Here is a 12,030-nt window from a genome sequence, read left to right as displayed (position 1 = left end):
TAATAAAAGGAAGGGATGAAACTGTATAAAAAGTGAAGCTTTTGCATTAACTAGAGTTAAATAAGAAAAATAAGATCCTGTCATTTTCAAACATATGAAATACCTTTTTACATATTTGGTAAACATGATTCACAAAAATACAATACCAAGTTTATAATCTAAATCAGAGCAGTTGAGGGAGAAAATTCAAAAAATAACATTTATAAAGCAACCATATTTTTGACTATCAAATATATCAGCTGGCTTAAATACCAGATCACTTACTCACTACAAAAATCAAGGTATCCAGAAAGCTCCCCATCCCACCCCAAATTAAGTCAGAGCTTGTAAGCTCAGTACATACCTCTATGTAAAATCTTTAAACTCCACAGGTAGGTAAGGCCTTTAACAACCTAAATTTAAGAAAGACAAAACAGTACAATGATGGTTTTTATAAGGAACCTTCCACATTTAAGTATATAATCATAAAACCATAATTTTTCTTTTAAAACTCTGTGAACCAATAGGCATTTATTAAACATCTACCATTTCTGTTCCAGGCTCTGTGTAATGAGCTTACAATGTTCTGAAGATAAGGTATAACAAGTGAAAGAAATAAGAGTATGTGCATATAAAATGCTCTGGAAGTGCACTTAACTAAGTTTTTAGCGGTGAGGTGGGTGGGGCAGAGAGGGACAGAAAACAGAGACAAAGACTTTTACTTTTTATTTTTCTATACTTCTGTATGTGAAATCTCTTTTAAAGTCAAGACATTTATGACCAAGAGGAGACATTTTTAAAAAGTTAACTAATGAAGGCAATGGGTGGAACAGAGGTCGCTTTTCCTACCAGTAGTTGGAAGGCTTTACCAAGTTGCTGGGCCTTGAGTAACAGATTCAACTGATGTGAAGAAAAGAGAAGAAAGCCGAAGTAAAAATATATAATCAAAGTGTTGGGGCAGTGTACTCTTCAAAAATATAAGGTCATGAAAGATAAACACTGAGACACTGTTCTAGATTAAGTCCTAGAGATCCACTCTTCAGCACATAGTTAACAATACTGTATTGTATACTTTAAAAATTGCTAAGAGAGGCCAGCCCGGTGGCTTAGCGGTTAAGTGCACGCGCTTTGCTACTGGTGGCCCGGGTTTGGATCCCAGGCGCGCACCGACGCACCGCTTCTCCGGCCGTGCTGAGGCCGCGTCCCACATACAGCAACTAGAAGGATGTGCAACTATGACATACAACTATCTACTGGGGCTCTGGGGAACAAAAGAACGAGGATTGGTAACAGATGTTAGCTCAGAGCCAGTCTTCCTCAGCAAAAAGAGGAGGATTAGCATGGATGTTAGCTCAGGGCTGATCTTCCTCACAAAAAAAAAAAAAAAGAAGAAATTGTTGTAAAAGGAGATGCACATGTGTTTCTTCACACCCCTTGACTCTGTATGCACACGAATGTGAACTTACCAATTTCAAGGCTGACTATTAATAATTTGGTATCAAATCCAAAAAACAAACCACTATTACTCAAAATTTACTACAAGAATTTAAAAGTACCACTCAGAAAATTTTAAGTGAGTCAAGATTATAAGAACAAGAAAACCTACCATTATGAGAAGTAACTGAGTGATTTATATATCTTGAAAATGATGAAAAGAGGGTTGGGGGCTAAATATGCAAGGATTTCAGTTGATCAAGAAAGACTAAGAGCAATAGTAAAAACAGAAATGCAAAGAGAGAAACTCAATTTCCAAATACTAAAGATCTGGAATAAGATAAAAATCTACATCAATTAATGCTGAGCAGAGGTTAACATACTTTAATTGTTCTCATAGAATGGAATGTACTACTGAAAGATTTGCTAACACTGTATGATCAATTCCATGATATGTCTGTCTATTTTAAGAGAACAGAATACATTTTTATAGCAAATAATTTCTTCCAGGGTTTGGAATAAGTGACATTACAATAACATACATGTGTTCTGGACAATAAGATAATAAAAAAAGAAAACGTCAAAATAGTAATAACGATAACTAACAAAGGAGGAGGAAACAGGACAAAAATATTTCCTTAAATGCTTATACAAAATAACATCAATAATGAAAATCATTTTTCTTTGAGTAGTAGGACGAAGTCATCTTATTTAGCACGGAAGTAATCATCTTCTGAGTTCTGGAAATAGGGTTAAACTTCTCAACTTACAAGCCTAGTTGCACATTATAAATCTTCCCATTAAAGATAGCTCATCACTAAAACTTGGTCCCACAGAAAATGAATAATCAGAAAACACACAAGGGAAAGGCAATCCATCATATTCAGATTATCAGGCAGAAAGAAGTAAAAACAAATACTGATTTTATGATACCTGCTAAAATTATAAATTTTGTTATAGATTTAAAAATAAAATATTATTTTTCCAACTTTGTCAAAATAGATTACATTTTTCTTTAGAAGCATATAAGAATCAGTGTACAGGGAGCTAGATATTTGTCCACTGAAAATCTAGAGGGTATTATGTATTGGTATTCAGTAGGCTAGGTTACACAACAATGACTTGACAAAGCCTTGACACTAAAAATACTTATATCTGCTGTCAATCACTCACTCCTTGACATGTCAAGTGCACATCCTTTCAGGGACAACTTCAATCAACACTGGCACTCAAAATATAGCGCACAGTGTTACTGCTTCAGAAATGAGAGGAAAAATAAAATGTGTTAGGTGGCAGGGAACGACAGGCATTCCTCTTCATAGGAGACCAGAGTCAAAAGGAAAGTGGATAAAAATCATTGAGCAAGTTGGAAAGCTGAAATCAGCCAGTTTATACGGATTTCTTTTTCTGGGAAAAATATTCTCTTGTCATACATCCTACAAGAGAAAATTTGAACAACATATCATAAAGGCTACAGGAGTCCAACCTGTAATGAACCCTGGATCTTTGGACCTAGACTGCATTCCAGATTATTAGAATCTGGAAAATAAAGTTAGTTTGTGGAGGGAAAGATGCCTAGATGTGGTTCTAAGATATGAAAGGAATCTGAAGCAATTGTATGTGTTACTCCATTATTCTCTTATATGTACTTCTCTTTTTTTCTTTTTAATCTTGTTCTCCTTTTCACTCCTTCCTCTTCTTTTTTCTCATTCTCTTAGGAGAGCAGAATGAAAGAGCATGGGGCCTGGAGTCAAACAGCCCTGGGTTTAAATTATTACTGACTAGTTATATGATAACTCTAGGAAAGTTATTTAACCTTTCTAAACTTCATCTTGCACATGTATAAAATAGGTTCAATAATCTACACTTTACAGAGTTGCTGTAAAGGTTAAATGACATAATATCCGTACCTAAAACATTTATCAAAGATTGGCACAAAGAAGTCTTCAATATACATCTATTTTCCTCCTCTCTCCCTTTGATTCTGTTGCTTCTGACTTACCAATAGCGCCCATCTGCTTGCTTTCTTGGCCTCACAGAGGGAACGCAAGGGAATAAGGTTGACGCTGTCTTCAGAACATTAGAGGAGAGATAATCAAGGATACTGGGAACTCAATCAGGCTTTGAGAATATTTACTTTACAAATCATGACCTACAACCCATCAATTTGCTAGTCTTATTTTGATTGGTAGAATCCTTCCACTGGTGTTTGTCAGCTGCAACAAAGGATTACCCAAGTTTGTAGCCTACTCAAATTACACTAAAAAATATACTTTGGAGGCATTATACAAGCATAGGCCCCAGCAGAGTTAATAAAAAGTGGCAGATGAAGAGCAAGATTATCAAAAGCATTTCTTCTACTCTGGCCGCAGGCAGTTTTCATTACTATGACCCGACGAGCCATAAAACCTGGAGAAATTGAACACATTTTAGGAAGGAAAAAAAAAACCCTAATTTTTAAAAATATAAGGGTAAATATAAACAGTGCTTTGGGCTAGCACTTATTTTAAATGTTTTTCACTAAAATAATTTTTGTCATATTTTCAATTACCCAATAGGTAAACTCTGTATTTTTTTTTTTTTTTTTTTGCTGACTCCATTCACTTCACAGGCTTCCCACTCCAGTAGAATTGAAAAGACCTCTGGCCTTGTGTGGATGCCCTACACAAGAGGGAGGTAAGATTTATGAAGTTCAGGAAGAGCATGCTTCTTTACTGAAGAAGGTAGATTCCTATTTTAGTCAAGTTCAACAGATAATTGAGTACACAGAACTCATAAACTTTTTTTCATTTTCAATTGGTATCCTTGCCTTTTTTTGCTCTTTATTATACGTGTTATTAAACTTTAGAGCCAAGAACTGCCAAAAGCCACAAAGCATTCATTCCCCCCTGAGATTAAAAGAGGAAATGAAACATTTTTATTTTCATCTAAAATAGTGATTTAAGTACTCAAATTTCATACTAAACTAATCTACCTAAACATGTAGATTAGAAGCTACTTAGCAGCAATAGCATCAGAAGAAAAAATTCTCATCACCCTGGGCAGTTCACACTAATAATTAGAAAGAAAAAAGGAAAGCTGTGAATTACAATGAACTAAAACTAAATAAGTGTCCATGTTGGATTAAAGGATTTGAGTTGTCAGCTTGATGTATAATGAATGTGAAAATCAGCCATTTAATTAAATGGTACATGGTATAATCACTTTGTTCTGCATTAAACTGCTTAAGCTATCAGAGTGCCTTTAGTTTAGCAATTGTTTACTATTACACCACCCCATGACTTCTCTTAGACACTGTTTAGCCTACATTATCCAAATTTGAAATCTGGAGCTCATATAGTAATGTTAGTTTAAGTTGATCTATTTCATCAGTTTATTAGGGAATATAGAAAATAGAAAAACTGCTTTTAGTCACAAAGGGAATAAATTCCTGGATATAGTTGGTGAAAAAATTAAAAACCAAGAACATATAAAGTCTGCAAAAATCTTTAAGAACAGAATAGTATTTTCTTGTAGACTGTTTTATTTTAATAATTTAGACTTCAAAAGTATTTTCTAATCACATGCCTATAACTACAAAATGTCCCAATAATAGCTTCTTTTTGAAGAACCTGGAAATTTTACTGGTTAACAAGAGCACTAAGCTCCCTACGAACACACAGAACTAGAACAGGTCAGAGTACTCATAAGCCTGAAGGATGTCATGTGACTATGTCATCACTGTGGATTGACCTATGAAGAGAAGAAAGGACAAAAATGATAAGAAAAGGGGGTTAAGAAGGCCCTGGCAGTCAACAGGGATTGAAGAAAAAGAAAAAAAAGATAATGAGGATATAAAGGGAATAAGGTTTGACTAGAAAGATTAAACCACCCAAATTTCATAAGGTTGAAGCCATATACTCACTGCTACTGCAATTCTTCCAAGGACATGCTCTGGAATTTTTCTATATACATCCAAAGATCCCCCTGTAGAGACAAACATATTGTGTTACTACAAATGAAACTACTGGAACAGTGCACTGGGCTCCTCCTCCGTGCATTCATTCTATTTTTTTTCTCTTCTTACATCATGCATTGGATATCTAGCGTAAAACTGGTTTTTAGCCCAACTTTATTTACAACATAATCATACTTCCAGATGAAGCATAACTAGATACTTCCATTCTATTTCCAAGTGTATAACCACATACAGGTAAAAACTGAAGGAAACTAGTCAAGGACAGACTAAGAACCTGCACTTCATGTGAAGTTAAACACACACACAAAACTACAGATCAATAGGACAATCACATTTAGGTATCTACCTTGTGTAACAGTTTTCTCAAATGTAAACCAGGACCCTATCTTAAAATTTTCACATTAACCAAACAAAGGCTGGTAAATATAAGGTCCAAAATACACATAAAAACTAATAATGTAAAATAGTAACGTTAACATCTATCTAAATGAATGTCACCCTTCAAAATCGGTACCAAGACAAGCAATCAATCTATTCCAAAGATTCTAAGTTCAAAACAATTTTTTTGGAACTTCTCTTTGATAGCACTTTGAAAACCACTTTATGGAGTGAAAAAGAAAAACTAATCTTAAGTCATTACATTTTGCACTAAAATAGTATTCACTAACATCCTTCATCTTTACCAAATTCAGCTTTTGGCAGTTTCCAAAAACCAAAACCACTAAACTGTGAACATAATGAAGGCATGGGCCATGCTGTTTGCTTGTTGTTTTTTAAATTTTCATCAACCTAGAAGTTAGCACAACTAGCAGATAGTAGATATTCGATAAATATCTGTCAGATGAATAAATAAATGAATTAAAATCACTGTGAATTTCACCAGATAGGTAGAGTTGCTCTGAACATAGTTTCAAAAGAAAGGACTGCAAACCATTTGCGGCAACAACATCACTGACATAACTGCATAACTTTCCTAGGACACTATTTTAAAGGAACTAATATTCACTTGGAAGTATAAATTTGGGCATGCTGGTTAAATTTTTAATCTTACACAAGTAGTATAAGAATTTCAGGAAGATATGCAAAGAACCACTACTTTACTCATATTAATGATATGATTATATAAGAACTATTTTGACACTATATAATAACCGTTCTTTGAGTCAAGTTGAGGTGTACAGTCTTTCGGTTCTATAAAGGAATTATCCAGGATATCTGAGAGATAATTTCTCTTTCTATCAAACGCTTAAAATTCATATTAACTACTTTACTACTGGATGATTTATAAGTGCTTCATAAGGTATTAACATGGAACATGTTATTCTTTTGAAATGAGGTTAAGTCTGTTTTGCAAAAAGAATATTTTTACATGTCAAGTTTTCCTAAAATGGAACATCAGAGAAAAAAATTTTATTTCCCTGTAAAAAAAATATATAATATTTTTATATATATAGCTACTGGCTTTGTATTTATCCTGTTTAAAGCAGGAAAATGATCATTTCTTCAGGTAACTTTGGCTTGTGGTTTCCTGATTCTGACAATAAGCTGGAAAACCATGGTGTGACTAAACCTTATGCTTTGGCTCTGGGTACTACCGGAAAGATAATGAAAAAAAGACACTTCTGCAATGAGCTGAATGAACCATCTTTATTTACTAAAATAGCGTTTTTACTATAGATGCAATAAAAGTGAAAATATGATAGAAAAAACATTTTACGTTCTCACTGATCTTTCAGATGAATTGGCAGTTGCAAGGATGAACAGTCTCAAGAAGATCAAGATTTACATGTTGGTATTTCTGTCTGGCCCCAAGTCCTCTCATCACTACCCTCTAGTCACCTTGGCCTTCTTGTGGGGACTTGATTACATAGTTTGCTTCTACCTTGGAGTATTTATATTTGATAACCCCTCTGCCTCAAAGATCTTCCCCATGACCTTCCCTGAGCTGGCTCATTGACATTAAAGTTTCTGCTAAAATGCCACTCCCATAAAAAAACCATCCCTGACCATCCTATCTAGCATCTCCTCTCCTATGAGTTCTCATCTACCCTGCTTTATGTTCTAACTAGACTCATCCTTCTCTGAGAGTGTATTGTATGTTTCTTGTCTGTCTCCCTTTCTAGAACTTAAGCCCCATAATGACAGGGATTAAGTTTTCTTCACTGTTGTATCCCCATGTTTAAAACAGTGTCTGAAAGAAAGTGCTCAACAAATATTTAGAAATAAATGACTAATAGATTAAAATAGATGATGAGGATTTATACTAAAGGAATAGTTTTAGGGTTGGGAGAAAGTTGAAAAGAAGTTTAACTGTAATGAGAAGGAGAGAGAAGGAATAATAGCTATTCATCTGAAAAAAATTAAAGAGGATCTAAATAAATGGAAAGACATCCTGTGTTCATGGAGTAGAAGACAATATTGTTAAGATGGCAATACTCCTCAAATTGATCTACAGATTCAATGCAATCTTTATCAAAATCCCTACTGGTTTTTTTTGCAGAAATTGACAAGCTGATTCTAAAATTCATATGAAAATGCAAGGGACCCAGAATAGCCAAAACAATCGTGAAAAAGAATAAAGTTGGAGTACTCACATTTCTCAATTTCAAAACTTACAAAAAAGGCTACAATAATCTAGAGTAATTAAGTAAAAGTAAGCAAGTACAGTATAGTACAGCCACAAGGACAGACAAATAGATCAATGGAATAGAATTAAAAGGCCAGAAATACATTTTACAGTCAATTAATTTTTGACAAAAGTGCCAAGAAAATTCCAAGGGAAAGAACAATCTTTTTAACAAATGGTGCTGGAACAACTGGATATCCACATGCAAAAGAACGAATTTGGACCCCATCTCACACCATATACAAAAACTAACTCAAAATTTATCAAAGACTTAAATTTAAGAGTGAAAACTATAAAACTCTTAGAAGAAAAGAGCTGTAAATTTTCATGAGTTTGGATTAAACAATGGTTTCTTATTCATGATATCTAAAGCACAAGCAATCATAGAAAAAATAGATGAACTAGATTTCACCAAATTTAAAAACTTTTGTGCTTCAAAGGACATTATCAAGAAAGTAAAAAGAGAACCCACAGAATGGGAGAAATATTTGCAAATCCTGCATATGATAATGCCTAGTATCCAGGATATATAAAGAATTCTTACAACTCAGCAACAGAAACACAAATAACCCATTTAAAAAATAGACAAAGGATTTGAATACACATTTTTCCAGAGAAGATATACAAATGACCAATAAGCACACGAAAAGAATGTCAACATCACTAGTCATTAGGAAATCTAAATCAAAACTAAAATGAGATACCATTTCATACCTACCAGGCTATAATAAAAAAGACACACAATAACAAGTGTTGGCAAAGATGTGGAGAAATTAGAACCCTCATATATTGTGGCTGTGAGTGTAAACTGGTGTAAAATGAAATGAAACAGTTTGGCAGTTCCTCAAAAAGTTAAACAGAGTTACCACATGACCCAGCAATTCAACTCCTAGATATAGACTCAAAAGAACTGAAAACATAGGTCCACACAAAAACACGTTCACAAATGTACACAGCAGTATTATTCATAATAGGCAAAAAGTGGAAACATCCTTGGGGGCCAGCCCAGTGGCGTCGTGGTTAAGTTCAAGAGCTCTGCTTTGGCAGCCCAGGGCTCGCAGGTTCAGATCCCGGGCGCAGACTGATGCATGGCTTGCCAAGCCACGCTGTGGTGGCATCCCATATAAAGTAGAAGAAGATGGGCATGCATGTTAGCCCAGGGTCAATCTTCCTCAGCAAAAAGGAGAGGATGGGCAACGGATGTTAGCTCAGAGCTAATCTTCCTCACACACACACAAAAAAGCGGAAACATCCCAAATGCCCATCAACTGATGAATGAGTAAACAAAATGTGGTATATCCATATAGTGGATTATTCTTGTCACAAAAAGAAATGAAGTATTGATACACGCTACAACATGGATGAACCTTGAGAACATTATACTAAGTGAAAGAAGGCAGACAGAAAAGCCACATACTGTATGATTCCATGTATATGAAATGTCAAAAATAGGGAAATCCATAGAGACAGCAACTAGATTAGTGGGTGCCAGGGACCAGAGGGAAGTGGGAGTAGGAAGTGACTGCTAACGGGTAGGGAGTTTGTTTCCAGGGTGATAAAAATGTTTTGGAATTAGTGGATGGTTGCCCAACCTTGTGAATATACTAAAACCCACTGAATAGTACACATTAAAAGGGTAAATTTTATGGTGTCTCAATATACCATTTCAATAAAGAAATTTTTTAATTTAACCGAAAAATTGAGGACTTCAAAAAAATTGATGAAAAGTCCCCAAATAATAACATGTATTGGTTCTATGAACCCATTTTTTCTAGTCAGTCTCTTCGAATGGTAATTGTCATGCTACTCATATGGCTGTAAGACTTTTAACTCTTGGCATCTACTATAACTAATTTAGAACACATTATACACCTTATTATAGTACCAAGTGTCAATGTTGGCTCATTAAAAAGTCTTGCGGGGCATGAACTGCTTTAGTAATGTACTGAGAATCCCCAAAATGAATTAAGTATATAAAAAAAAAGTTGAGTTTTAATGGCTAGACATTGAAAAACTAAATATGTAACATTTAAAGACTGTTTTGATTTAAAATGGGTAAACAATAACAGTGATGACATCATTTCACTGATAGGGTACCAGGAAATCTGCATTTTGCTATAAAATTCAGATGAAGAAAGATTTACCAAAATAGAAATGAATAAAAAATACAGAAGGAAGAAAAGGGCTAGAGTCCAAAGAAAAATAAACACATCTTGGCTAAACAGCTGTGCTGAAAAACAATTTCTTATCTTGCAATTAAGAACTGATTTCTTTCTAAAAGACACAGGACATTGGGTTAATAGATTTCTTTAAAAGAAAATCTGTTTTGGCTATTGAAACATTAAAAGAATAGAACATCTGTTTTGCAAGTAAAGACAGATTGTATGGAAGAATCAAATGTCAAACCACTGATTAGACTAGCATTTAATCTGTTCTATTTAAATTTTCAATAAAAGTAAATGAAATTACATTCTTGAAATTATAGCTCAGCTCCAAATATCTAACACCAGGAACCCCTAACACTAAGATGTTTTAGAGTATAAAGGAGGTAATTATTAGTATATTTTAATCATTTTTAATTCTACTTGACGTCTATATCAGAACCAGGTTTTAAAGCACTCTACCCTCAAAATCATTTTTGAAGCATTATAAAAGGGAAAACTCACCATCCATGAATTCTGTACATATCGAAATTCTGTTTTCTACAAAAAATGCACCATAAAACCCTATGATATATGATGAATCACACTGTAACAAAAATAAAACAAAAGTAGTTAAAAACCTGCAAGCCAAAACCATAGGCATGCTTTATAAGAAAAAATGACCAAGAAAATATTACCTTATAAAGAATTTCCAATTCAGACATAATTTGCTTCTGAAGTTCCAGTGTAATATCTAGTAGTATGACCTAAATATAGAAAAGGAATCAACATTCACACATTTATTCACCTTTAAAGTGAATATAACTATACTATGAAAAGTAAAAACTAGAAAATATGGTGTTTATTCATTCGCCCTTTCTCCTCCCCACCACTACAACCCCCAGTAATACACACTGTATCCACATCTGTGTTACCCTTTGTACTGGGAGTGGTGGTAGAGAAGTGATTGATGGGGCCAAGGAACAAGCCAGGTCTCAAAGGTCAGTATTAATGGCTTTAAAAGTCAGTTAAGTTATAACACCCTTAATTTATACACCCTATCTTGGCCACATTGGTTATTTTCAGAAGAGGAAGATAGAAATGACCCTGAAACCATTAAAAACGAACTGTCCTATAATTCAGACACTAGGCGACAAGCAGGGAGGATGATGAGTGAAAATGACAGGGTTTTTAGCTTTGAGAGAAATAAGGAGTTTTTAAAATACATCATCTTTCTCTACTTCACTTTCTTCTACTTTTCCAGTGGGGTAATGTTTCCTTGTTAATACTGTTGTAAAATGTTGGAGCTTGAAGGAACTTCAGAAATGATTTCATCTAACCCTCTTCTTTTAGAGAAGGACATCCAGGTGCTGAGGAGCCACTCGGCCTGGCAATGTGGTAGCGTCAGGGCCCCTTCCTGACTCTAAGGACTGTCACTTTCCAGCACGTCCTGATGCTTCATGGTTTTCCTTAAAATATCAACCACTGAGTCAGATTCGTAACACAGAAATGTAAAATAGTTTATTTATAAACTTACCCAGAATAAATTCTAGTTTATTACAAACACTTATTTTTTAAAAAAGACCATCAACCGTTCAAATTTTACTTAGCCACTTCAGTGAAGTAAATTCAAGGGAAATTGTTTTTTACTTAAAAAAGACAGTGATGAGAATAAAATAACTGGAAGACAATTTTTAAGACTCGTGGTCAAGTTTCTGACTCCAGACATTTCTAAACAAAAACTTAACATTCACGATTACTCTGATCGTGTAGTTATATACCATCCAATATTGAACTACATTTTGTATGAAAACTGCAGAATATGTATAATCACACTGGAGGGAAAAAAAACATAAATTATGAATTGCAAACTGCTGACAGAGCAAGGAAAG

The 12,030-nt window shown here is 34.3% G+C and overlaps 1 protein-coding gene across 3 annotated transcripts in view; it reads right to left on the bottom strand.

The window, feature by feature from the left end:
* Positions 1 to 12,030, bottom strand: part of MAP2K5 (mitogen-activated protein kinase kinase 5) — a 236,955-nt gene that overhangs the window by 135,669 nt on the left and 89,256 nt on the right. For all 3 annotated transcript variants that reach the window (XM_058541929.1, XM_058541930.1, XM_058541928.1), the window contains exons 10-13: positions 10,837 to 10,905; positions 10,664 to 10,745; positions 5,318 to 5,379; positions 344 to 392 (exon numbers count right to left, since the gene is read on the bottom strand). In XM_058541929.1, the coding sequence (XP_058397912.1) occupies positions 344 to 392; positions 5,318 to 5,379; positions 10,664 to 10,745; positions 10,837 to 10,905 (262 nt within the window). The remainder of the gene's footprint in view (positions 1 to 343; positions 393 to 5,317; positions 5,380 to 10,663; positions 10,746 to 10,836; positions 10,906 to 12,030) is intronic.

This window comes from Diceros bicornis, chromosome 5 (assembly GCF_020826845.1).
Source record: "Diceros bicornis minor isolate mBicDic1 chromosome 5, mDicBic1.mat.cur, whole genome shotgun sequence".
Lineage (NCBI taxonomy): Eukaryota > Metazoa > Chordata > Mammalia > Perissodactyla > Rhinocerotidae > Diceros > Diceros bicornis.
The sequence above is the reverse complement of the archived record's forward strand: the minus strand, read 5'-3'. Positions and strand labels throughout refer to the sequence as shown.